Source organism: Salmo salar, chromosome ssa07, assembly GCF_905237065.1.
Source record: "Salmo salar chromosome ssa07, Ssal_v3.1, whole genome shotgun sequence".
Lineage (NCBI taxonomy): Eukaryota > Metazoa > Chordata > Actinopteri > Salmoniformes > Salmonidae > Salmo > Salmo salar.
In genome coordinates this window covers 41,412,694-41,435,650 of record NC_059448.1, presented here as the reverse complement: position 1 = coordinate 41,435,650, position 22,957 = coordinate 41,412,694, and the positions used below count along the sequence as shown (strand labels likewise).

The following is a 22,957-nucleotide window of genomic DNA, read 5'->3' as shown; positions in this document are numbered from 1 at the left end:
TCTCTCTCTCTCTCTCTCTCTCTCTCTAGCCCCCACTCCATCCCTCTCTCTCTCATCTCTCTTGTTGTTGATAATTAGGTTATAAGGTGTTTAACTGGCTGTAATTAGATTCTACACCTCACAGCTGGCCCTCTGATAGGTGGGGAATAAGGTGCCTGGCGCATAATTAATATGTCATTATGAAACTGATTGAATCGCTGGGAAACACACGACACGGGTTCCATGGCGATAGGGTTTGTTTCTGGGCTTTGATTGGGCAACAGATCATGGGAAAAAAATATAGTGTTTGTGCTTCATATATCTTGAGTTTATCTCTATCGTCTAAAAGGGCTTCACTGATGTGAAAGACGAAAGTAAATACCAGGTCAGCTTCCACCATACTGGTAGGCTTCAACCATACTGGTCGGCTTCCACCATACTGGTAGGCTTCCACCATACTAGTAGGCTTCCACCATTCTGGTCGGCTTCCACCATACTGGTAGGCTTCCACCATACTGGTCGGCTTCCACCATACAGGTCGGCTTCCACCATGCTGGTAGGCTTCCACCATACTGGTTGGCTTCCACCATTCTGGTCGGCTTCCACCATCCTGGTCGGCTTCCACCATACTGGTCGGCTTCCACCATTCTGGTCGGCTTCCACCATACTGGTCGGCTTCCACCATACTGGTCGGCTTCCACCATACTGGTCGGCTTCCAACATACAGTGGTGGAAACTGTACCCAAATGTCATACTTGAGTAAAAGTAAAGATATCCAGTAAACTTCTCCTTGAGTAAAAATCTAAAAGTATTTGGTTTAATATATGCTTAAGTATCAAAAGTAAATGTAATTGCTAAAATATACTTAAGTTTTAAAAGTAAAAGTATAAACCATTTCAAATTTCTTATATTAAGCAAGACAGCACCATTTTATTTTGATTTTTTATTTAAGGACAGCCAGGGGTACACTCCAACAGTCAGACACCATTTACAGAATGCATGTGTTTAGTGAGTCCACCAGATCAGAGGCAGTAGGGATGACCAGGATGTTCTGTTGATAAATGCGTGAATTGGACCATTTTCCTGTCCTGCTAAGCATTCAAAATGTAACGAGTACTTTTGGGTGTCAAGGAAAATGTATGGAGTAAAAAGTACAATATTTTCTTAAGGAATGTAGTGATGTAAAAGTAAAAGTAGTCAAAAATATAAATAGTAAAGTACAGATACCAAGTACTTTAAATTATTTTTACTTAAGTACTTTACACCACTGCCACCATACTGCTTTCACCTTACTATGTTTTCAGAGAAGAGACAAAAGGCTGAGACTTCTTTATCATTTATCATTTACATTCAGATGCAAATAGGTACGGTATTCTGGATATAGTGCAGCTGCAAATAGGTACAGTATTCTGGATATAGTGCAGCTGCAAATAGGTACAGTATTCTGATAGTGCAGATGTTTAGCTTAGAAGTACAGCACACACATCCATTAACCTGCAAGTGCAGTGTCCAAAAAGTAAAGTGATGGAAGAATGTCGAAAGCCCCCGGTCAAAACTTTAAAATTAGCATTCAAAAGTGTGCGGCTATCTACTCTAGCCTTTGTACATACTAGTGTATACCAGTGTGTGTGTAGGTGCATTGTAAAGAACTCACAAGGACCATTAGAGCATTACAGAACACATCGCTGTTTTTATTAAAGCCTTGACTGGCAATAATACTGAAAAAAGTGAACTCAGAACAGATGGTGCATGGCAAGCCCACGGCTTCTCTTTTTTTGTTTCCTTTGTTTATTTGTAATTATTATTTTTTTTTTTGTAAGAGTACATCAACTCCTGCTTTTATTGTAGCATGAATAACATCAATAAAAGAGAAAAAGAAATATACAACTTATATTACACTGTGTTATGAACAAAATATAAATCTATAACTCTATGTTATATGTACATAATTATCTTTCTCCATTTGTCAAGTTGAGATGGTAAGATATGTGTTTCTTTTTTACTAACTCTGACTTTGTTTTGAGCTCCACTCGTGACATTTGATTGTCTTCGTTATTATTATCATCATCTTCATCGTGATCATGGTCATCATCGTCGCTGTATCAGCCAACATCACTAGGGCCTATCATCCTGTCAACCTGCTCATGAAAAACGTTGGACTCTATTCATTAGTATAACTAGAGCCAAGTGTTTGTCCTGGTCAGGTCACAAAACTCCTGGCCCTAAGTACAGTATAATACCTCAGTACGTAGCAGACCTAGCAAGCTGGGATGATTGAACTTGTAACCCCCTCCTTTTCCCCACACTGTCTAGCCTACTTATCTAACCTACAGCTTCCAGCCAGAATACAGGACACCCTTTCTCCAGCATTAGGTCTCACCATGGCCTGATTGTGAGGTTGTCTATATGGCCAAGTATGATTGACTGTGAGGCTCACTATCTGGCAATAGGCATGGTTGTGATTGATTGTGTAAGAGTAAACATCTACAGCAAGCATGACTGGGCTGGGTCACTATCTGGCAGCACACCTGTAGAGTGAGTGGACATGGCTAATGGCTAGGTCATAGTGTGGAGCTAAAACAAAGTAAAGTCCCCAGAGTTCTGGAGTCACATAGGTATGACAGGTCATCTTACTGAATGTCAGGTTATGCTGTGGAACATTGTTGGATAGGCAAAGTAAACACTGATTTTCCTATGGGTCACAAATGTGCGGCGTGTGTGTTCTGATCATGTCCTAATTTGATCAAAATCCTGATCGCGTTATTTGAATTTTGCACAACTGTGTCTGCTAATAATTTGTGTGTGTCTGCCGTGTCTGTGTGTCTCTGTGTCCGCCAGCCTCAACGATGCTCCACGGCATCTCAGTGAAAATAGCAACCCTAGTAAACGAGAGCCTCGCTCCTTTGTTCAGAGGAAACAGAATAGAATAGAATAATATAACCGTTTTCTTTTATCTTCATAAAAAGAAAGAAAGTAGAAGAGACTTCACATTATACATTAACCATTACAAAAAAAAACTAAAAAAAATCGCCTTCTTTTCTCTGACCACACAGAGTCTGAGTGCTTTTAGAAATGGGTTTGGACATAAAAGGGTTACGTTGTCAAGATGAGGGACGCAGATGGGGAGAGAGTTAGTGAATAGAAAGTCCAGTCTCCTTCACGAAGAGCGACAGCCGTCCGCGTCGCTCTACCTCCTCACACAGCGTCCATATAGGATTAATACTAAACAAACAGAACAAATAAAAACAGAAACCAAAGAATGTAAATTGCAAATAAAGTAAAAAGTAAAAGGACAACATTAGATGTAAATACTCTAAACCAGCTAAATATAATAATGCTTCATTGACCGAAGAAGTTTCATATTGGTCATGATAAACCCAATAGAGGCCAAAATAAATTATACTGTACATAACTTACTAAAACTTAAAGAAACGCTGACCATCATTATAATTATTGTTAATAATATTATTACACTAGAGGCAGTTTGAATAAAAATGATAAAATACAGTATTCAAATACAAAGGAAACACTGACGTGCTGATATAACGATCAGCTCCTCCCAATAAGAACAGCAGAATGACGTGTTTTGGGGACACGGTCAGGGACAGAGTAAGACACAGGGGGACACAGAGGGGAACTCTCCGAGAGAGGGACGGAACGGGGACAGACAGCAAATACTCAAAACTACCAGTAGAAGCCCGCAGGAAAACACCAAACTTCTATAACAAAATACACACCAATTTTGTGTGATATCAGTTGGGAGTATTATGAGAGGGTTTGGGTTGTGGGTAAGAGTTGTTGGCTTGTGGTGCTGGCTGGATCAGTTGGCAGCGGAGTAGAGTTGTTATGGGGTTTCGATTGGGGAACTGGGGCTTGGGGATGTGCGTGTGAGTGTACAAGAGAGTCATAGGGCTTTCTCTGTCTCTGTACACCAGGAATAGGGCTTTCTCTGTCTCTATACACCAGGATACTGAAGTACTGGGGGCTCACAGGGGAAGCTCCAGTGTTTCTGTTTGTCTTGGAAAGGGACAGAGTTCTGGGATCTAGTGCCTAGTGATGACTAAACCAGCTCACACAGACTAAACACACACACACGCACAGCGAGCTTGCTTACACACACTCTCACACACATACAAGGGGGTGTTTCATATCTAAAATAAACCCTTGTTTGTACCTTCCAAAGACCCAAAGTCCTCATGATCAGAATAAAGGAAAGCCAAAGAAAAGGTAAAAGAACGAGAGTGTAAAAGGAGAGAAGAGGGTTGATGGGAGATTGTCTCATTACACAGTACTGTCCAAGCTGACCCATGATGAGAGACTGAGGGCCCCCCCACAGTCCCCTGAAGTGAGCCGGTCCTCACTGTCCAACACACGGTGGCCCTGACTGGACTGTCCCATTTTGACTCTCATAAGGGGAGTCACACACACAGAGGGAGGATATCTGCTGACAGTACACTGCAGAGTTGTAGAAAGAAGAATAATTCGAAATAAAAGTTTTGCTTTGACTTCTGTCAGGTGCTTTACAATGAAAAGGGAAAAATGTCTATTTTGTATCTATTATTAAAACTGTAGCACAAAAACAACAAATCACATTCACAAGCCACTTGTTGGCACCGTGTACCTGAGTGAGAATATCATAGAACCAAGAAAAAAAAGCTGTTTTAAAAGTGTCTCTTTTATAAACAAACAGGTCGGCCATTTTAAAGTGTATCTTTAATCAACTGACAGGCCTGCTGTTTTAAAAAAAAAATTCTCTTTGAAGTCAAACTGGTCTAAAAGGTGTTTTTCTGTGTTTTCTCCTCATATCGTAGCTTACTCATGACATAATGTGTATCTCATCTTGCCTCTATGGCGTACACAGTAGTAATACTCTAGTACTCTGAAGTACTTCGTAGTACTTTGTTAGTCCGCTGTAGTACTGTGTAGTACTCAGCAGAAGTCACGGCAATCAACTCGTCTCCTTCTAGACTCCAGTCTGTGTAACAGTCAGTGTGAGTGACAGGTCCTGTGCTTGATTTGATTGGTCGGTTGCTGGTATCGAGATTCCAATGGGAGGGGCTTGGCTCTGAGGTCCCAGAGTCCTTGTTGGTTAAGGGGTAAAGGAGGGTGAGGTTTGTGACATTGGATGTGATTGGATATAAAGGACGGATAGTCTCTCAGGATTGGTGGACGGACGGGGGTGTTTGCAGCAAGAAGCTGGGTATCTGATTCTGATTGGCTCTGCTTCCAGATTATTGGTGGTTGTCGTTATCGCTTCCATAATCTCCCTCCTCGTCCTCATAATCAAAGTCGTCGTACGCATCACCATTGCTGTCGTCCAATCGCAGCTCCTCCTGTTTGACTCGGGTCTCGTCTCCCTTGAGGCTGGGGTGGTAGGGGGTCTGGAGGGGTGGGGCGGCGGGCTCGGGGCTACTAGACAGTGAGGAGTGCTCCGAGGGCATCTGGGGGGAGGGCAAGCCTGCCATGGAGAGAGCACCTGGGTACACCACGCCCGCCGAGGACAAGGGCAGCTGGGCCTGTTGTCTGGAGAAAACCACAATACAACAGTTAGTACAGTTTAATAACAATAAATCTGGATGAATTAAATTAAATACATCAGATGCATTCATACAGCTCTTTTTACAGTCAACACAACGTGCTTCATAGTAAACCCAGACCACAAAGAGAAGTTACACAACGGTAAGGGAAAACTCTTTGAAAAAACTCCTTATGAGGAAATACTTTATCCCACAGTCGAAGTGTGTATGTGTGTGTGGTTTTGGTTGGTTACTCACTCACCCCACAGTGAAGTACTGTCTCATCTCCTGCCGGCGATTCCTCATAATGGCCTTGTACTCTCCAATCCTCAGCTTCTTCCCGTCCACCAGGCAGGTTCGTTTGGGCCGGGGTTTGTACTTGTAGTCAGGGTACTTCTCCAGGTGCTGCTTGCTCAGCCTGGCCTGCTCCTCATAGTACGGCTGCTTCTCCAGGTTAGTCATGGACTTCCAACGAGAACCTGGAGAGGGAGAGGGAGAGGGAGAGAGAGAGAGAGAGAGAGAGAGAGGGAGGGAGGGAGAGGGAGAGAGAGGTAAAGAGAGTTGAAAGCAGGTTAAGTGTTGTCCTCGTTCACTGTGCTCATCTCATCAGAGTTCAAAATGAGTACCTCACTCTGTCCTTTTAACTTTATTAACACACACATAAACGCGCAAGCTGACACACACACACCTACACACAAAAGCGCGCAAGCTGACACACACACACACACCTACACACATAAGCGCGCGAGCAGACACACACACCGACACACACAAGCGTGCGAGCGGACACGCAAGCAAGCACACAGCAAGCACACAGCAAGCACACAGCAAGCACACAGCCAGCACACAGCAAGCACACAGCAAGCGCGCACGCAATGTTATTTAAATACAACATGTCCAATATGTTCACAGCCTCTTTGCAGAAGGACTTCCAAATTCTAAACCACCAAAACACATCTTCTCCAATCTGGCTCTTTACAGTATATCTGGCTGCAGTGTATAAGCGTGCCTGTGTGTCTATCGTGCTCTGGGCCCAGTGTGTGTGTGTGTGGTGTGGTGTGTGTGTGTGTGTATCTGGGCTGAATTTACACTCTGTTACTACTGTCTGTTAATGGGTAAAAGCTGTCTGTGCTGGCCTGGTCAGCTAGCACACTCCTTTCCCTTCCCTCCCCTGCTGGAATAGAAAACTCCTTCTGTTAACATTCGAGAGCGGGCCCTTATTAAAACCAGATTTCCCAGTGTTATAAACCGTTTAGGAGCTCTTTAAAATGTCAAACACAATCCCAGAGGTCTGGGGAGAATGTCACAGACTGGAGTGCTTGTTTAATGCATAATGAATTATATCATCGTCGTTGAAGCTCTCCGTTCTCTCTCCAGAGCTAGTCATTAAGCGCTAGTTCCACAATACCGCTTCTTGTGAGGAACGGGGGAACAGTGTGTGTGTGTGTGTGTGTGGATTGTGTCGCGTCTCTCTCCCAGCCTTAGACGTTGTGTGTCTCTGGGGACCCCGCTAGGTTCCCAACCCTCTGTCTCGGTAGCGCTGCTAGCTAACTACACTACAGATGTTCAGGCAACCAGAGATAAGGACGGGACAAAAGATGCTGTCAATCAGAGTGCTGCTGTCACAAAGAGAGACGGAGGTACGGTGTGAGATAGGGGCCACACAGAGCACAGTGACAATGACTGAGTACTGATGTGGTGTGGCTAGGGAGGAAGGGAGTAGAGACGCACACACAAACACACACAAGAAAGCAGGCAGTCATGCCTGCATACACACATGTACATAACTAAGTACATGGAGATGTAATCTCCATAGAGAGGAGTTGAGGGGAAGAGGGCAGACAGATCATGTATTCTTCTGCACCTGAGGAACGCAGAGAGAGAGAGAGAGAGAGAGAGAGAGAGAGAGAGAGAGAGAGAGAGAGAGAGAGAGAGAGAGAGAGAGAGAGAGAGAGAGAGAGAGAGAGAGAGAGAGAGAGAGAGAGCGAGAAATAGAGATAGAGCGCTGCCTGGCTGCAACACAAGGGATCAGCTCAATCGGGTTAACTTCGCATTCTCACGCCCCTCTCCCTCTCTCTCCCCCTGTCTTCCATCTTCCACTCTCTCTCTATTCTCCCTTGAAAGGCAGGCAGGCACACTCCTTCTCTCCCCTCTCACACCCCTCTCTCCCTCCTCTACCCGTCTGGAGGGGGTCTTAGTCTTACCGAGGATTTTGCTGATGTTGGAGTTGTGCATGTCGGGGAAAGCCTGGAGAATCTTCCTCCTCTCATCCTTTGCCCAGACCATGAAAGCATTCATGGGTCGTTTAATGTGCGGTTCGCTGTTGCCTCGGCCCCGGGCCTCACGGAACATCCTGGAATCAGACACACTGGGGCTGCCTGTGGGAGGGAGGGGGAGAGAGTGGATGTAAACACATACATTAACACAATCCAACACACGTCTTCATATATGCATACAGTCTTAGACACACACACCCCCCCCCCACACACACACACACACTGTTTAAGACGAAGCACAAACGCATGTTGGTGCACACACATAAACACATACCATCTGAGTCTCCACTCATGGTGAAGTCCATCATGGCGTGGCTGAACTTCTCTCTGTCCTCTGACTGCTGCTTCAGCTGGTGGCTCAGACTCTCCAGGGCTGCCTTGTCCTAGAGAGGAGAGAGACACACAGTCAGTCAATCAGTCAGTCAACATGGACACCAATCAATCAATTATCTACAGACAATCAATCAATCTTTAGACACATTAGACTTGCCTTGTTTTCAGGGAGGAGAGAGACACAGGCGTCAGTCAATCAACATGTTAGGTTAACATATCAGTCAATAACCAGGCTATAAAGCTATTGGTTAACACGTGTAGAGACTGTGTGTTGGATGTGAGCCAGAGGGTGTGTGTACCTGTGTTGTTAGGCTTGCTTAGCGGGGGCAGAGGGCATAGTTAGTTGGCACTAAAGCATTGTGCTCTGGTCTTCAACCAGCCTGTCTATGTGGCAGGGTGGAGATAAGAGGGGCAGAGGGCAAGACTGGCACTAAAACAGGTAACAGCTGATGTCATTATGGGAATGACATTGAGATTGTGTCCATCTGCTATGCTTGGATGTGTATGAGTATGACTGTGTGTGTTATATCCCAGCAGCCAACTGCATGCTGGATGTCTCTCTCCCCATCTCTCTGAGGCCCTTGGGGTCGATCCATTAGAGAGAGAGCGAGAGACGCTCCACACACACACACACACACACACACACACACACACACACACACACACACACACACACACACACACACACACACACACACACACACACACCGTGAAGGGCCACACTGCACGACCCCCTGCGTATTTATTACAGACAATAAAAGGCTGATTGACTGTCCATTTACATGGCTAATGCAACCAGCTGAAACACACACACACACACACACACACACACACACACACACACACACACACACACACACACACACACACACACACACACACACACACACAGATTCTCTCCCCCCCCTCCCCCCCACACACACACACTCTTCCCCAACCCCAGAGCCTGCATTTACAGCTTAATTATACGATTAGAATCCATCCCAAAAGCCGTGCATCTTTAAAAACAACACTCCAGCCCTGGCCTAACCATTAGGAGATGACCCAGCCAGACTGGCACCAGCCTAATGAAATGCATGTCTCTGTTTTACAGCACTACAATTTAATTGTTCAGCAGAGATAATTCATCAGATTTGAATAAATATCATCGCTAAACAGAGGGAACGAGCGAGACAGAGAGAGAGGGGGGGAGCGAGAGTGGAGACAGTGAGAAAGAGAGAGAACAAGCGAGAGAAATGGGATTTGTCTGCGTGAAACTATTTCAGGGAAAAATGCTGCAGAGATGACTTGCGGCGAAACAAGTGACAAACCCGTCTCTTTAGTAAAACACAGCTAGTACTGATCAGTGTCTGTCTCTTTAGTAAAACACAGCTAGTACTGATCAGTGTCTGTCTCTTTAGTAAAACACAGCTAGTACTGATCAGTGTCTGTCTCTTTAGTAAAACACAGCTAGTACTGATCAGTGTCTGTCTCTTTAGTAAAACACAGCTAGTACTGATCAGTGTCTGTCTCTTTAGTAAAACACAGCTAGTACTGATCAGTGCCTGTCTCTTTAGTAAAACACAGCTAGTACTGATCAGTGTCTGTCTCTTTAGTAAAACACAGCTAGTACTGATCAGTGTCTGTCTCTTTAGTAAAACACAGCTAGTACTGATCAGTGCCTGTCTCTTTAGTAAAACACAGCTAGTACTGATCAGTGTCTGTCTCTTTAGTAAAACACAGCTAGTACTGATCAGTGTCTGTCTCTTTAGTAAAACACAGCTAGTACTGATCAGTGTCTGTCTCTTTAGTAAAACACAGCTAGTACTGATCAGTGTCTGTCTCTTTAGTAAAACACAGCTAGTACTGATCAGTGTCTGTCTCTTTAGTAAAACACAGCTAGTACTGATCAGTGTCTGTCTCTTTAGTAAAACACAGCTAGTACTGATCAGTGTCTGTCTCTTTAGTAAAACACAGCTAGTACTGATCAGTGTCTGTGTCATTGTACGTATGGAAAGTTCACTGCAACCTCAACGCCAATCAATCCCAAACCATTTAAAGGGCTGGAGAAGGGTTTATTGATATCAATAACCACTTAAAGTACTACTGACTGTGGATTTATGGGTAATAAAACATCATTTCTAGGACATCACAACGGTAGAGAAAGACAGCATGGCTGTGTTTGACCCAAAAGCCTCTCTCTAGGTCAGAGGTGAAAATAAGTTGAGGTGTGGAAGTCGTTTAACAAACTGAAAGCAAAACGGTTCATTGTCAGTCATGTTGTTTAACTAATCAACTATACTAGGTACTGCACTGTACCGAATAAAACAGACACCCAGGCATCGTGGGTTACAGCGGTAACCTTCAGTCACTGTCCAGTCATGAGTTATAGGATAGTAGCCAACCTACACATTATTCTACTCATGTGATATAAGTCATCTGATCACGGTCAGCTCTATTTTAAACTATAGAGGTCTGAGACTGGCCGACTGAGAGAAGAGAGGAGGATTATTATTCTAATGTTGTTCATCCAGCTTCATCCATCCACCCAGCAATCAGGACAATTATAACCCCAGGGGATTAGGGGCGAGCTGGGCAGAGAGTAGTGGACCTGTCAGGTCCCTATGGAGCTGTGGCTATGGGGTTCACATTGAAAGTCAACTCTGAATAAATTACTTGCTTTAAATACAAAATTGTCCATTTTAGGTATGAGACTCTGCAAATGTGACAGAAGAGAGAGAGAGAGAGAGAGAGAGAGAGAGAGAGAGAGAGAGAGAGAGAGAGAGAGAGAGAGAGAGAGAGAGAGAGAGAGAGAGAGAGAGAGCTGTTGAATGTCAGCAGTGCAGATGCTCTTTAAGATCCAGTACGCTGCTGTGTGTGTGTGTGTGTGTGTGTGTGTGTCTATGTGTGTGTGTGTGTGTGTCTGACTCCCAGTGTGTTTAACAAATAACCACAATTTAGCCACGCTGCCGAGGAGCGGGCGCCGTCACTTCGCATTAGCATCTCCTCGACGCTTCGCTAGCAGGCTCCCCGTGCCCTCCTCCTGCCTCCTCCTGCACCCCCCTTACCACCCCCATCTCCTCCAGCCTCCCCAACACCCACCCTGCCCCCAGCACGCCTCACAGACACACACACACACACACACACACACACACACACACACACACACACACACACACACACACACACACACACACACACACACACACACACACACACACACACACACACACTCATTACCTCAGCCAAGGGTTTCTCTAGCTGGCCAATTTACCTGTACTGTTCTTAACACATAGGTTATTGACAGTTATGACCGTTTCAATATATACAGACATAATGTTGAATTCCATTTCATCTTAATGTATCGTGTTATTTTATATTACAATACATTGTGTTGTAACATGTTTTATAAAGGTGATTTATACTAGAATATGACATTAAATTCTAACATATTGCATCATATTACATCAGATTGTAGGATAATGTGCTATATTGTGCATTGTAGTACTTTGTAGACAATCTTATCTAGAGAGTGTCTGGGGATGTAGGGTTGGTCAAGTGCAAGTGCAGGTTCAGTTTTTGTATTTATCTTGTTTTATTATTATATATATATATTTTTTATCATAATCTAGCTACTTTTCTACAGGGGGAATTTATTCCTAATTCTTAAATGTAATGTGATGCTACGGGGTTATCTCCTGTTAGTAGAATGAGGACAGAAGGCATGTGGTTGTGTTTAATAAAAGAATAGTTGGAAGGTTAAGGATGTACTAACATATCTGACCTTGTCGGAGCGCCCGTTGTTGAGGCTGAGGTTGTTGACGGCGGCCACCTTGGCGTCCAACACCTGCTGTTCTCTCTTCAGCTGCTCCTTCATCTGCCTGGCCTCAGCGAAGGCCTTGGTCACAGCCTCGTGGTCGTTCAGATAGCCCCCGGAGGACAGGGATGACAGCAGGTCTGGAGAGAGACACAGAAGAGCACAGATGTTCCTATTAAAAACTCAATGAGGGGAAATATCAGGAATTTGTTTTTTATGTATATATTCACTACCGATCAAAAGTTGGGGGTCACTTAGAAATGTCCTTGTTTTTGAAAGAAAAGCACATTTTTTTGTCCATTAAAATAACATCGAATTGATCGGAAATACAGTGTAGACATTGTTAATGTTGTAAATGACTTTGTAGCTGGAAATGGCAGATTTTTTATGGAATATCTACATAGGCGTACAGAGGCCCATTATCAGCAACCATCACTCCTGTGTTCCAATGGCACGTTGTGTTAACTAATCCAAGTTAATCATTTTAAAAGGCTAATTGATCATTAGAAAACCCTTTTTTAAATTATGTTAGTCCAGCTGAAAACTGTTGTACTGATTAAAGAAGCAATAAAATTGGCCTTCTTTAGACTAGTTGAGTATCTGGGGCATCAGCATTTGTGGGTTCGATTACAGGCTCAAAATGGCCAGAAACAAAGACCTTTCTTCTGAAACTCGTCAGTCTATTCTTGTTCTGAGAAATGAAGGCTATTCCATGCGAGAAATTGCAAAGAAACTGAAGATCTTGTACAACGCTGTGTACTACTCCCTTCACAGAAAGAGCAAACTGGCTCTAACCAGAATAGAAAGAGGAGTGGGAGGCCCCGGTGCACACCTGAGCAAGAAGACAAGTACATTAGAGTGTCGAGTTTGAGAAACAGACGCCTCACAAGTCCTCAACTGGCAGCTTCATTAAATAGTACCCGTAAAAAACAAGTCTCAACGTCAACAGTGAAGTGGCGACTCCGGGATGCTGGCCTTCTAGGCAGAGTTCCTCTGTCCAGTGTCTGTGTCCTTTTGCCCATCTTAATCTTTTATTTTTATTGGCCAGTCTGAGATATGGCTTTTTCTTTGCAACTCTGCCTAGAAGGCCAGCATCCCGGATTACTATTTAATGAAGCTGCCAGGTAGCCTAGGGGACGGCAGGTAGCCTAGGGGGCGGCAGGTAGCCTAGGGGGGGGCTAGCTCAGGACGGCAGGTAGCCTAAGGGACGGCAGGTAGCCTAGGGGACGGCAGGTAGCCTAGGGGACGGCAGGTAGCCTAGGGGCGGCAGGTAGCCTAGGGGACGGCAGGTAGCCTAGTGGTTAGACCGTTGGGCCAGTAACCAAAAGGTTGCTAGATCGAATCCCTGGGCTGACAAGGTAAAAATCTGTTGTTCTGCCCCTGAACAAGGCAGTTAACCCACTGTTCCAAGGCTGTCATTGTAAATAAGAGTTTGTTCTTAACTGACTTGCCTAGTTAAATAAAGGTTCAATACAAAAAAAAAGTCATGGACATAAAATGTGCTTTTCTTTCAAAAACAAAGACATTTCTAAGTGACCCCAAACTTTTGAATGGTAGTGTATATTTGTGTGTATTTTAGTTTACAAAAAATAGAATCAAAAATATAATTGACTAGAACTTTGATTATTGATTGTTCAACTGTAAATGGAAACTATGTCTCTGTTTGTCAGATTGCAGATTGCTCCAGCTCTTTTAGAGATAAACTATTTGGATGTAAATAGTCTCTAAGGCAATCCAGAATAAACACTGTCCTTAACCCCTGTGAGGTAAATACATGACCAGACACACAGCCAGAGGGGAAACACACACACATGCAGTCGCACACCCACCCGGACACAGACTGACCAGTTGACTGCTAAGGCTGTGTGTGTGACTCAGTTTGTACCTGTGGCCAGGTCTGCTCTCTCTTCGCCTCCACTGAGAGACAGAGACCTTCAGATCACACGCACTCATACACATACAGACACCCCTGTCAAAACCCTGCCATTTTAAGTCTGGATGTTATTTACCGTGTTGAACGTCACTCCCACCCAGCGGCAGACAGAAACACACATTGAACGGTAAACACAGTGTACAAAGGCATCCTGACTGACCATCTAAAAGCCCAAACCTCAAATCTCCACATCATTCAGATTTATTTAAAAGCTCCAGTATTCCTCCCGAAAGGGGATACAGATTTTTGTTGTTGTTGCACAAATACACAAACATGCATGCTCACTCGCGCACACACACAAACACACACACACACACCTCCTTTCCGCCTGCCTGTCCACACTCGCAAACACACACATTCCCTCACTATCCATTTAGTCTTTATCATCCGAAAGCTCATGGAATTCTTTGAAGAGTAGAAAAGCGCAGGCAGCATCCCGGAAGATTACTCCTATTAAACCCCAAAAAGCCTGCTAATTTGCCCCTCCGGAAACATCTGCCCAACACATATCAAAGATGATTCTCTGCTTCTTTTCAGCGTTGTTATTTGCGTTATTGCAGCAGCTTAGCGGCTGGAGCGTCAGCAGCATCTGCTATGTGACTGTGAGTGGCGGGAGGTCGGAGGGAGGGGTGAGAGAGGCCGTGTTATAGCTCTCTCTCCATCTCTGGGTTAACTCTAACAAAGAGCTGCTCCAAGCTTATGGCCCTTTATCTGTCACTAATCCCTCCTGCTAATGCCATCTCAGGCCAGATTACACTCTCAGATTTGTAATGACAGAGGAGTGAACTCTTACAGAAGTCATAACGGAAAAATTGGATGCAGAGGGCTGGAGAGAGAGAGGCCGCTGTGGTGGGCTGTGATGGCTGGCAGTGGGCTTTAATCTGGATTTAATGTGTGTGTGTGTGTGTGTGTGTGTGTATGTGTGTGTGTGTGTGTGTGTGTGTGTGTGTGTGTGTGTGTGTGGATAGAAATAGGGGATGTGAACGTGTGTGCGTGTGTGGGCAGAGATGGACTGTGTCTGCGTTCTTCTCTCTTGTTATGTGTGTGTGAGTGTGTGTGTGTGTCCTTGAGTGTCTGATTGCCAACCTAGGCATGACCCAGATAGGAGGGCTGGGGACAACAGTGAGACCCAGCCAGAGCCCAAACCCTACCCTACCCTACAGCCTCACTCTGCCCTGGCCTGGCAATAACGATTCAGAGTGGCCACACACACTGTTGAAATTAGAGAGTCATACAGAGTGGGTCTCAGCAGTAGAGGTCACAGACACTGACAGGCTTTCAGAGTTCAGTCCTTCAGAGCAGACTCTCGGTGACTGTCATTGAGGAGAGGTTGGATTGTGGTAGATCGACTGATAGAGGACAGATGCTGCGAGGAGATTGGATAGAGAGGAGCACGCACACAAAGACAATGAATAATAACCATGTGTTATTAAATCCATTGGAAGTCATAACTCCCTGTCTCTCTGTGTTTGGCTGCAATAGCAAACAACGTGAATCTTCTTCTGACCTGGTAACACTAACAGGAACAGATGGAAACAGACTGTGTGCCGTGGCAGCAGACAGACACTCATTGTGATCTAAATGAAACGGCTTGCCTCAACATGTTCCATTTGAAACTTTTACAACCTAATCCATTTGTCAGAACAAAAAACATCTGGGACGTAAATCCACTAATCTACTATTAAATCCTGCGATTTGTTGAAAAACACTGAGATTAGAAAGAATACAAGTTAGAAATGGCTAACTGCTGCAAGAGGAGGAGGGGTGTGTGTATTATAATGTGTGTGTGTATTATAATAGCTGTGTGTGTGTGTGTATGTTTGTGTGTGAGTTCTAACAGCCGTGTCGTGTGTTTATAATAGCCTTGTGGTCTGTGTGTGTGTCTGCAGTTATTGTGTTATTAATGCAGGTTGTTATGTGTGTATCGTTCTGTAAGAGGCTTGTCTAATCTCATCTGTGATAAGTCCCGTCTGTCACTCAGCTACTCTATTCATCTGAAAAACACACTCTCCCCTTCCATCACTCCATTTCCCCTCCTATTCTTCACACTCCTCCATCTCTCCACCTCCTCCTCCTTTTCCTCCTCCTCCTATTCAAACCCCCGCTTAACCATCCCTGCCTCTCTGTTGCTAATAAACGCTTCACAATAATATACCCTACAGGCATACAAAATGGGAAAACAAAATCTACACTAATTATAGCATTTTCTTTTATTTTGTATTCATTTGTTTAGTTTTTTTGTTACTTTTAACCCCTTTTCTCCTCAATTGGTAGTTACAGTCTTGTCTCATCGCTGCAACTCCCGTACAGACTCGGGAGAGGCGAAGGTCGGGAGCCATGCGTCCTCCGAAACATGACCCAACCAAGCTGCACTGCTTCTTGACACAATGCCCACTTAACCCGGAAGCACCAATGTGTCGGAGGAAACACCGTGCACCTGGCTACCGTGTCAGCATGCACTGCGCCCGGCCCGCCACAGGAGTTGCTAGTGTGCGATGGGACAATGATATCCCTGCCGGCCAAACCCTCCCCTAACCCGGACAACGTTGCGCCAATTGTGCCCTGGACTCAAACCCAGAAACTCTGGAGGCACAGCTAGCACTGCGATGCAGTGCCTTAGACCACTGCGCCACTCGGAGGCCTAATTATAGCATATTTACATGTGTGAACACACATTGTAGTCAGTGAATCAGTGTTTCATGAATACATTACTTAAAACACTACTTAATGGTCATGTGAGTGAAATAAATGACATTCATGTGCATACTTATTACTTAAAATATCTACTACTAATATTATTATTATTGTTATTATTATTATTATTATTATAATTTTACTACCACTACTACTACTTATTCTATAATAGATTAAAACGTTTCTTCCCTCCTCAACAATCTACACACAATACCCCATAATGATAAAGCAAAAACAGGTTTTTAGACATTTTTGAAGATTTATAAAAATAAAAAAATGAAATATCACATTTACATAAGTATTCAGACCCTTTACTCAGTACTTTGTTGAAGCACCTTTGGCAGCGATTACAGCCTTGAGTCTTCTTGGATATGACACTACAAGCGTGGCACAATGGGAGTTTCTCCCATTCTTCTCTGCAGATCCTCTAAAGCTCTGTCAGGTTGGATGGGGAGCGTCGCTGCAAAGCTATTTTCAGGTGTCTCGAGAGATTTGGTTCAAGTCCGGGCTCTGGCTGGGCCACTCAAGGACATTCAGAGACTTGTCCTGAAGCCACTCCTGAGTTGTCTTGGCTGTGTGCTTAGGGTCGTTGTCCTGTTGGAAAGTGAACCTTCGCCCCAGTCTGAGGTCCTGAGCTCCCTGGAGCAGGTTTTCATCAAGCATCTCTCTGTATTTCGCTCCGTTCATCTATCCCTCTATCCCGACTAGTCTCCCAGTCCCTGCCGCTGCATAACATCCCCACAGCATGATGCTGCCACCACCATACTTCACCGTAGGGATGGTATGAGCCAGGTGATGAGCGGTGCCTGCTTTCCCCCAGATGTGACGCTTGGCATTCAGGCCAAAGAGTTCAATCTTGGTTTCATCAGACCAGAGAATCTTGTTTTTCATGGTCTAAGAGTCCAGTCCTTTAGGTGCCTTTTGGCAAACTCCAAGTGGGCTGACATGTGCCTTTTACTGAGGAGGGGCTTCCGTCTGGCCACTCTACCATTAAGGCCTGATTAGTGGAGTGCTGCAGAGATGGTTCTCCCATCTCCACAGAAGAACTCTGGAGCTCTGTCAGAGTGACCATCGGGTTCTTGGTCACCTCCCTCACCAAGGCCCTTCTCAACTGATTTCTCAGTTTGGCCGAGCGGCCAGCTCTAGGAAGAGTCTTGGTGGTTCCAAACTTCTTCCATTTAAGAATGATGGAGGCCACTGTGTTCTTGGGGACCTTCAATGCTGCAGACATTTTTTGGTACCCTTCCCCAGATCTGTGCCTCGACACAATCCTGTCTCAGAGCTCTACGGACATTTCCTTCGAACTCATGGCTTGGTTTTTACTCTGACATGCACTGTCAACTGTGGAACCTTATATAGACAGCTGTGTGCCTTTCCAAATCATGTCCAATCAATTGAATTTACCACAGCTGGACTCCAATAAAGTTGTAGAAACATCTCAAGGATGATCAATGGAAACAGGATGCACCTGAGGTCAATTTCGAGTCTCATCGCAAAGGGTCTAAATACTTATGGAGATAAGGTATTTTTGTTTTTCATTTTTAATACATTTGCAAACATTTAAAAAAATCTATTGTGTGTAGATTGATGAGATTTTTTAAATATTTCATTTAAAAACAATCATAAATGTGAAAAAAGTGGGGTCTGAATATTTTCCGAATGCACTGAATATACAGTTGAAGTCGGAAGTTTACATACATCTTAGCCAACTACATTTAAACTCAGTTTTTTACAATTCCTGACATTTAATCCTAGTAAAAATTCCCTGTCTTAGGTCAGTTAGGATCACCACTTTATTTTAAGAATGTGATATGTCAGAATAATAGTAGAGAAAATGATTTATTTCAGCTTTTATTTCTTTCATCACATTCCCAGTGGGTCAGAAGTTTACATACACTCAATTGGTATTTGGTAGCATTGCCTTTAAATTGTTTAACTTGGGTCAAACATTTCAGGTAGCCTTCCACAAGCTTCCCACAATAAGTTGGGTGATTTTTGGCCCATTCCTCCTGACAGAGTTGGTGTAACTGCATCAGGTTTGTAGGCCTCCTTGCTCGCACACGCCTTTTCAGTTCTGCCCACACATTTTCTATGGGATTGAGGTCAGGGCTTTGTGATGGCCACTCCAATATCTTGACTTGGTTGTCCTTATGCCATTATGCCACAACTTTGGAAGTATGCTTGGGGTCATTGTCCATTTGGAAGATCCATTTGCGACCAAGCTTTAACTTCCTGACTGATGTCTTGAGATGTTGCTTCAATATAGCGTCTCCTTTCTGAGCGGTATGGCGGCTGCGGGGTCCCATGGTGTTTATACTTGTGTACTATTGTTTGTACAGATGAACGTGGTACCTTCAGGCATTTGGAAATTGCTCCCAAGGATGAACCAGGCTTGTGGAGGTGTACAATTGTTTTTCTGAGGTTTTGGCTGAATTCTTTTGATTTTCCCATGATGTCAAGCAAAGAGGTACTGAGTTTGAAGGTAGACCTTGAAATACATCCACAGGTCCACCTCCAATTGACTCAAATGATGTCAAATAGCCTAATCGAAGCTTCTAAAGCCATGACATCATTTTCAAGGAATTTTCCAAGGCACAGTCAACTTAGTGTATGTAAACTTCTGACCCACTGGTATTGTGATACAGTGAATTATAAATTAAATTATCTGGAGGTAAAAATGACTTGTGTCATGCACAAAGTAGATGTCCTAACCGACATGCCAAAACTATAGTTTGTTAACAAGAAATTTGTGGAGTGGTTGAAAAACGAGTTTTAATGACTCCAGCCTAAGTGTATGTAAGACTTCCGACTTCAACTGTATATATATATATATATATATATATATATATATATATATATATATATATATATATATATATATATATATATATATATATATATATATATGTGTGTGTTATGTTGAGTTTGTGTATGTGTGGTGAGTGGGTGGGTGCAGTCCCTTACCTATGGAGCTGACTCTGGACGGTGGTCCTCCGATGCTGGAGGGGGCTGTGCTGTGTTTCATGGATCCGGTGATATGGTGGCCCAGCTTCATGGTGGGGACCTGTGGGGAAGCGGGGGAGGTGGGTGACTTGCTCTCGCTTGCTGTCTTAGGCTTGGACGACAGGTTCAGGGGCTGAGCACCCTCGTCCTGCAAAATCAAAACACACCAGTTGTGGCCTAGTGGTCGCTGGGTGGGTTCAACCAATCACCGAGGATCACCTCAGACGTTTGCCCAATCAGAAGGCTTGGATTGGATTCTACAGCAAGGCAGAGTGGACAAACATGTGTCCCATATGGCTCAAACCACAGGATGAGATTCCCAAACAAAGCTAAAATACATACTGTATTTCCCATGCCATGGAAGAGAGTCATGCACATTCTCTGCCTCCTGAAAGAGGACATGCAATGCCTCAAGGTGAGAATTGATGCTCATGAGTCGTGCAAATGCCACACAGAAGAGGACATGCATAGCACACTTATAAAATATATTATCCACAGCACCCTACACATACTATGCTTCATAAGGACACCACAAGAACCCCTGTCAGACACTTAACCTCTTCAAGGTCAACCCTTAAGCACAGCTGAGAGCTTTTACAATGGCTCATGAGAAGGCGGATGGAAAAAAACAAGAATATAGAAAAATGCTTGTTTTTGTGTAGATTAAAAGGCAGCATGTAAAGACTCTCTGAGAGATGTGACCTGTTGAGTTTCAGCAGCTGTACAGAGCACTTAGTCAGAGACACAGCTTCACAGCCTCTCATCAAGTCTAGATGAGGAGTTTCACCAAGTGCAGCACATTGGCAGACTTGAGGAAGACAGCATTAGACAACAGTAGAAGCGTCAAGTGTCAAACCCAGAGTGGCTGTATGTGTGTGTGTGTGTGTGTGTGTGTGTGGGGACAGTTGTGTGCCATGTGGTAGCTACAGTATATCAATTCATTTCCATGTGGACCTCCACCCATTAAGGGTTATCACGTTAGTCACCGTGGCAGGATCCCCCCCCCCTGCTGATGACATAATCCAATCAGAGGAAGCGGTCTGGTCACGTGACAGGAAGGAGAGAATTCGATCCCAGAGAGATGGCCTGATGTACACAGCCACTCTGTCTGATTAAAACACAACAATTAACACTCACACACAACAGGGGGTAAAGTATTCATGGTTAGCTAGGAATACATCTAGAACAGGGGTAGGTAACAAGCGGACCACTGGCCAAAACCGGGCCACATGTTGTTATTTTGGGCCCGCCAACGGTTCTTTTTTTGGGAGGTATTTTAGTTTTTGGTCAGAAAAGACTGTAAAATCACCAGGAATTCATCTTAAAATTATTTTAATTTAGGAAGTCTGTTCCCAAGTATTCCCACGAATAAAAAGAGAGACATACAGTTTGTGATTGTGTCTCAATGTAGTCAAGTTATGAAATGATTATGTTATTTTCAAATACAATCTCTTTCTGGTCTTAGTTGTGGTCATTTGCAGTGTACAAATGATTCGAATTATGTTCCGTCCCCAAAACCATCCCCTCTGCGGCTGAATCTAGTGGCCTACCCCTGACCTAGGATGTGATTCATCCAGGGATCCACCAGGACCAATCCTGCTTAGCTTCACAGATGCTGTGTAATATGGCTGCTAATAGTGACTTTGTCTGATTACGAGCATTCCACAACTCAATTAAGACCTCTCTCTCTCGCTCTGTCTCTCTTTCTTTGTCTCTCTCTCTCGCTCTCTGTCTGTATTGTAACAGGATTCCCCTCATTAGAGATATCTGTGTGAAAGCAGGGAGACCCCCAAAGATGTCTTCACTAGGCTGGGAGACAATAGAGTCAACATTAGTAAGACCTGCTCTCACTATTGAATCGTGACCCATATTATTGTACAGTGGGCTTTACTCACCTCTGAATGGGAGAAGAAGAGAGTCGTGAATATTTATTACAGATAATGCCTCTGTCTCTCCTCTCCTCCCTTTCCAGTGCTCTGGATTGGGGTCTTTTAGTAAAGAGACAAATCCTTAAGTGGGAAGTTGCCAACATGGATAATACCAGTGTGTTGGGGGAATTAGTTGAGACTCAGGCTCTGAGAAGGCTTGGGCCTCGTCGTGTGTGTGCCTGCGCTAGGCATTGTTAAAGGAGCTTTAAACCTCAGGACAGAGAGGGAAAGAGAGAGAGAGAGAGAGAGAGAGAGAGAGAGAGAGAGAGAGAGAGAGAGAGAGAGAGAGAGAGAGAGAGAGAGAGAGAGAGAGAGAAAGAAAGAAAGAAAGAGATGAAAGAAAGAAGAGAGAAAGAAAGAAAGAAAGAAAGAAAGAAAGAAAGAAAGAAAGAAAGAAAGAAAGAAAGAAAGAAAGAAAGAAAGAAAGAAAGAAAGAAAGAAAGAAAGAAAGAAAGAAAAAGAGAGAGAGAAAGAGAGGGAGAGAAAGAAAGAGAGAGAGAAAGCGAAAACGAGAGAGAGAGAGAGAGAGAGAGGAGTAAAGGAGTGATAGTAACAGGGAAAGGGAAAGGGAGATGTATGGCAGGGCTTCTCCTGTATTTCACCCCAGTGAAGTGCTGACACGTGAAAGTGACATCATCCCTCTGTATCTTATCAGGTCGCTGACGGTTCAATTACCAGGACAAGTGTGTGTGCCGCCATCTATCCTCCCAGGGTGTGTGTGTGTATGTGTGTGAAGTGCCGTGGCCATTCATCTATCACAGGCCTGTCTGCTCTATGGCTGGTGGGCTGAGGTCTGCTTCAGCTCACACCAAGCCAGGGTCTCTGTGGTCACACATAGAACAGATTTATACCCCTCTAGCCTTGACTGTGCCCTGCATGGTCCAGCGACAGTACAGTCACACTGTTAAATACACTTGGTGGGGAGGCAGTGAGAGAAGAAAGGAGAGGCAAGGAGAGGAGAGGTGAGCAGAGGAGAGGTGAGGACAGGTGAGGAGAGGTGAGGACAGGTGAGGACAGGTAGGGAGAGGAGAGGAGAGGTGAGGAGAGGAGAGGTGAGGACAGGTGAGGAGAGGTGAGGACAGGTGAGGACAGGTAGGGAGAGGAGAGGAGAGGAGAGGTGAGGAGAGGAGAGGTGAGGACAGGTAAGGAGAGATGAGGACAGGTAAGGAGAGGTGAGGAGAGGTGAGGACAGGAGAAGACAGGAGAGGTGAGGACAGGAGAGGACAGGACAGGAGAGGAAAGGTAAGGAAGAGTGAGGTGAGGTGTGGACAGGAGAGGAGAGGTGAGGAGGGGAGAGGACAGGACAAGAGAGGAAAGGTAAGGAAGAGTGAGGTGAGGTGAGGTGTGGACAGGAGAGGAGAGGTGAGGAGGGGAGAGGACAGGACAGGAGATGAAAGGTAAGGAAGAGTGAGGTGATGTGTGGATAGGAGAGAAGAGGTGAGGAGGGGAGAGGACAGGAGAGGTGAGGAGGGGAGAGGAGAGGTGAGGAGGGGAGAGGA

The 22,957-nt window shown here is 44.5% G+C and overlaps 1 protein-coding gene across 13 annotated transcripts in view; it reads right to left on the bottom strand.

Moving 5' to 3' along the window:
• Nucleotides 1-1,649: 1,649 nt before the first annotated feature.
• Nucleotides 1,650-22,957, bottom strand: part of LOC106609328 (transcription factor SOX-5) — a 309,409-nt gene continuing 288,101 nt past the window's right edge. For 6 of the 13 annotated variants that reach the window (XM_045721992.1, XM_014208018.2, XM_014208024.2 and 3 more), the window contains 6 exons: nucleotides 19,492-19,678; nucleotides 11,859-12,040; nucleotides 8,046-8,154; nucleotides 7,700-7,873; nucleotides 5,758-5,974; nucleotides 1,650-5,502 (listed from right to left, as the gene is read on the bottom strand). In XM_045721992.1, the coding sequence (XP_045577948.1) occupies nucleotides 5,211-5,502; nucleotides 5,758-5,974; nucleotides 7,700-7,873; nucleotides 8,046-8,154; nucleotides 11,859-12,040; nucleotides 19,492-19,678 (1,161 nt within the window). In that variant the 3' untranslated portion in view covers nucleotides 1,650-5,210. Of the gene's footprint in view, nucleotides 5,503-5,753; nucleotides 5,975-7,699; nucleotides 7,874-8,045; nucleotides 8,155-11,858; nucleotides 12,041-19,491; nucleotides 19,679-22,957 lie in introns of all 13 variants that reach the window. The other 7 variants (XM_014208021.2, XM_014208026.2, XM_014208027.2 and 4 more) reach the window with 3 other exon arrangements.